This window comes from Otolemur garnettii, unplaced genomic scaffold, assembly GCF_000181295.1.
Source record: "Otolemur garnettii isolate 467f Iridium unplaced genomic scaffold, OtoGar3 scaffold00039, whole genome shotgun sequence".
Taxonomy (NCBI): Eukaryota; Metazoa; Chordata; class Mammalia; order Primates; family Galagidae; genus Otolemur; species Otolemur garnettii.
In genome coordinates, this window is record NW_003852434.1 from 12,373,384 (window position 1) to 12,378,015 (window position 4,632).

The following is a 4,632-nucleotide window of genomic DNA, read 5'->3' on the forward strand; positions in this document are numbered from 1 at the left end:
AGAGTCTGCCTCATGGTTCTATTTTGGGTTGCGGTGAATGTGTTTTGTATGTTTGTATGAGCAAGGAAAAAAAATAGGAGAATGAACAGCAGCAGCACATTGCTTTTGTAGTCTCAAATGAAGTCCAATAAAAATTAATTTTAAAATTTAAATATTCTACTTGATTTCAAAGGCTAGTAAATATCTAAAACTGATTTTTTTGTTGCCTGTTTTTTTGAACTATTTTTATAAAAGCCATCTAATACCATAGTTTTAAAACAATTGTTAAACTTACCTTAGTATATTTATATAACTTTTGCTTAATTAAAATGGATAGATATGTAATTCAGATCTTGACTTTTAAGCCCCACTATACTGTTAGTGTAATCTTCACCTTTCTTTCAGCACCTGTTACAATGAAATTACTTGCTTAACTGAAAAGAGACAATTCTCCTGATATTGGTGTCTTTTATTTGTATAGGTCCTAATCAAACAGGAAATTCAAAGGAAGAGTGGATATGCCATCCAGGCTGATGAAGAGCAGTTGCGAGTTCAGCTAGATACAATTCAGTGTGAACTCAACGCACCTACTCAGTTCAAGGTGAGCTCTTCTAAGACCATAGAAGCTAAATTTATTTCTGGTGGATCTGCAGAAAAATGTTAAGTAATCTTCAAATAGGAATTTTGGATACTTGTGTTTATTAACATTTGTTTCCTTTAATAAAGCAAACTTCCTTTCTAAAGCAAACCAAATGTTAGAAAAAATTTGAATAGAAATATGAGAAATTTTTAATAGATGTTTTTTGAAACTATCAATACATTTCTTTTAGAATTAGTGGTTGTTAGCAGTTATAATTTGACTCAATCTTATTTTCAGGGCCGACTAAATGAACTGATGTCCCAAATCAGGATGCAGAACCATTTTGGAGCAGTCAAATCAGAAGAGAAATATTATATAGACGCAGATCTGTTACGAGAAATCAAGCAGGTGAGTTGTTGCATGAGGGCGCACTTGTAAACTGTGAGTTCACCACTTCTCGTCTATTAGGATGACTTACCCAAAAAAAAAAAAAAAAAAAATATTAGTGAGATGGTGAAGAAACTAGAACCTTGCACTGTCCTGCAACTGTAAGAAGGTGAAGCCACAGTGGTTCCTCAGTAAATTAAAAATACAATTACCACATGATTTAATATTTCCACTTCTGAATACCCGAGAAGGTTAGAAGCAGGGACTCAAAACAGATACTTGTACAAGTTCATAACAGCACTATAAAAGCCAAAATGTGGACATAACCTGAGTCTGTCCAAGGAATGGATATGGATAAACAAGGTGGTATAGACACACAATGGAGATAAGCCTTTAAAAAGAGGGAAGTTCTGACACACACTGCATGCAGAGGCCTTGAAGATGTTATGCTAAGTAAAATAAGCCAGTCATAAAGGGACAGATACTATTCAGTTCCACTCATACGAGGTAGAGTAGTCCACTGATGGAGAGAGAGTAGATGGTGTTTTCTGCAGGGTAGGGAGGAGGGAATGGGTTGCATTGTTTAATGGATACAGAATTTCAGTTTGGGAAGATAAAAAGTTGTAAATGAAATGTATAGTGGTAATTGTTTCACAATAGCATAAATGTACTTAACACTGCTAACCTGTACACTTAAAAATGGCTAAAATGGTCAATCTTTTGCCTACTTTACTGTAATGAAAAATGTTAATCATCTGCCTCTTCTAAAAAAGACGTCTGTAGAGGTAGAAGAGGCACCAAGGTGTCCCAGACACTGCTGCTCAGAGAGGAGTCAGCAACAGCTGGGGAGGTCACCAGAAACAGAAGTTTAGTCTTCACTGCACCGCTGCTCAATCTGCGTTTTTTCAAGATCATAGAGTGATTTTTGTATGCATGTGAAAGTTTGAGAAGCAGCTGTTCTAGATCAGACCTTTCTAACTCATGTACCACATATAAGTTATAAATATATATTGAGTTATTTATCTCCTTAGCCCTAGGGACCTAAGTGGAGGTTGGAGTGCCTAGAACCTCCCATCACTTATTTAAGGCTCACTTTGCATGAAAAAGTTGGGAAACACTGCTTTGGCTAATTTTCATTGGTATAGGAGATGACACCATTAAGTTTGTGAATTTATCCCAGAAAAAGTGCTACATTCCTCATTGCTATTCATCATAATGGTCACCTTTGAGGTCCTCCCCTTAGGAAGCTATGAATTGATGCCAGCACCTACCTTTCAAAGCAGTTTTTGCACTCTTTTTTCCAAATATTAAGTGTTAAGTATTCCAAGTAGTAAGATGGTAACCTCTGTGGAACACATTAGGTAGGACTGTTGGCATGACCCTGAGGATTTTAGGTGGTTATAAATGTCATCAACAAACCCAAATTTGTTATGTACTGGGCAATAGAAATTACTGTTTTATGCAGCTAAAACCTAGTTTGGCCTCTGCATTCTTGGAAAGTATACATATATTCAGTCATATTCCATTTTTAAGTATGTGCAGTAAAATTAACTGAGAGATTTCGGCACATTATAATAAAGAGCTATATTTAAAAGGTTTGTGTATGCAATAAAACTGGGAATAATATAAAATCACCTTTTTAAAACGATGAAAATCAGTATTTTATTTGGAATGAATCATAGCTCACCATCTATTTTATACCCTGGAGCAGGTTGCTTACCTGTGTCTCAATTTCTTTGACTTTAAGAGATGATGATGGTACCTCCCCCTAAAAAGGTGCTGGAAAGGATTTGAAATGACTTAATACCAATAAAGCTGTTACAATAGTGCCTCAATCTGTAAGAAGGACTCTTCACAATGGTAGCATCTGTACTCATCATCACCATTATCACCACCATACAATCTGTATCAAAAACAAAAGGCCAGGGGCTGGAGGAGCACAAGAAAAATTAGCCAGGTGTGGTGGCAGACATCTGTGGTTCTGTCTCTTCATCAGGAGGTTGAGACAGGAGGATTGTGTGAGCCCAGGAGTTTGAAGATGCGGTGGGATGTGATCATGCCACTGCACTCCAGCCTGGCAATAGAATGATACCCTGTCTCTTTCAGAAAAAGAAAATTTTCAGTTTTCAAAATGATCATTTTACTAATCATCTAGATGTAATAGTAGTTTTTTTTTAATCAAAGGAATAGCCATCTAAAAAACATTGTTGAAGATACTGTTCATTTTATATTTGATTTTATTCTTTAGAGTATATCTTTTACTGTGTTGTACATTAGCAAAAGATGTCACACAACTATTTAAATATGCACGGCTGCTACATTTAGAGCAGTTACTAGCTGTTGTATTGCTAATAAAAGAGTACTTTTCTTGTGACTAGCTTACAGGTTAATAGAATAATACGTTAACTTATATATTTTTAAAATTATTTTTAGCATTTGAAACAACAACAGGAAGGCCTCAGCCATTTGATTAGCATCATAAAAGATGACCTAGAAGATATAAAGTTGGTGGAACACGGATTGAACGAAACAATCCACATCAGAGGTGGTGCCTTTAGTTGACATTCACAGCCCTGAGTTAGACGTTTGCGAACTGCTGCTGCTTCACTACATCAAGCCTTCCTTAAGATTGAAACTGACCACATGGAGGGGAAAAAAGGAAAAAAAAAAAAGGAAACAGTTCTCTCCTGGCTTGGTTTTTTGAGGAGGTTACTGACAAATTACTGTTCATCAACTCTGAAATAACATAGTCACCTTACAGCTCTTCAGAGAAAACCATTGAAAGATTTATATCTAAAAGCTGTACTTTAAAAAGTGCATAGTTACCAAAAGTTTATGTACTATTGTACATTTTTACAATAGCATTTTTTTAAACATAATCAGTGTTTAATGATTATTTGTCCATTGAACCTGTACTCTGCTTTCAATAGCAAGTAAATATAAGACATCTACTTTGCATAAACTGTATAATTACTTGACTGTTGGAGATTTGTACATCAGAATATAAATGGACTTCAGTTTTTATATTTGTGAATTCATTTGTGGGAGGAGTAAAGAAAATCCAAAAGTATTTAATGATTAATGTGGTTTTCTTTTTGTTCTATAAAGATTTGAAAATATATTTTTATATTATTTTACTTATTTAGAATTTACAGAACACACACCTAAGCAATTAGGGTATAACAATCACCATTTTTGCTATTTTTTAAAAAAATCTTTATTTCTAAAAAAACCATATAAATAAATTCTTTATTTGTAGTTTTATATAATTCTGTCTGGTGCTTTATTTGGCTTTTGGGGAACCACCATTTCTGTCCATGTAGTTACTAAATTTACAATTGCAATCACAAAACTCAGGAATTTGTCTTCTTTTAGGCTTTTTTTTCCTCCTAAGGACTTTCATCAGTGCTCATATATTTTGACTATGGCAAATAAAACTTACTTCAGATATCATCTAGTATAAAGAATTCTCTACTGTCTTTAGCATTCTAAAAACTAGAAAATCTAGTTAAACATCATAACATTAAAATAGTAATTTCTTAAACAACCAGATCAAGTTAAACCCTATTTCTGACTACAGACTGCACACCTGGGCTGCATTACACCAGCCCCTCCTGAAATGTTTTAACTGCACCTCTGTGTGGTGCTTTGGCTTATACTGAGAAGGGTCATGAGAAACCTCCCCG

General features: G+C 34.7%; 1 protein-coding gene across 1 annotated transcript in view; it reads left to right on the forward strand.

Moving 5' to 3' along the window:
• Positions 1-4,207, forward strand: part of NUP54 (nucleoporin 54) — a 29,541-nt gene extending 25,334 nt beyond the window's left edge. The window contains exons 10-12 of the mRNA XM_003790068.1: positions 461-580; positions 857-967; positions 3,380-4,207. Of these exons, the coding sequence (XP_003790116.1) occupies positions 461-580; positions 857-967; positions 3,380-3,508 (360 nt within the window). The 3' untranslated portion in view covers positions 3,509-4,207. The remainder of the gene's footprint in view (positions 1-460; positions 581-856; positions 968-3,379) is intronic.
• Positions 4,208-4,632: the final 425 nt, after the last annotated feature.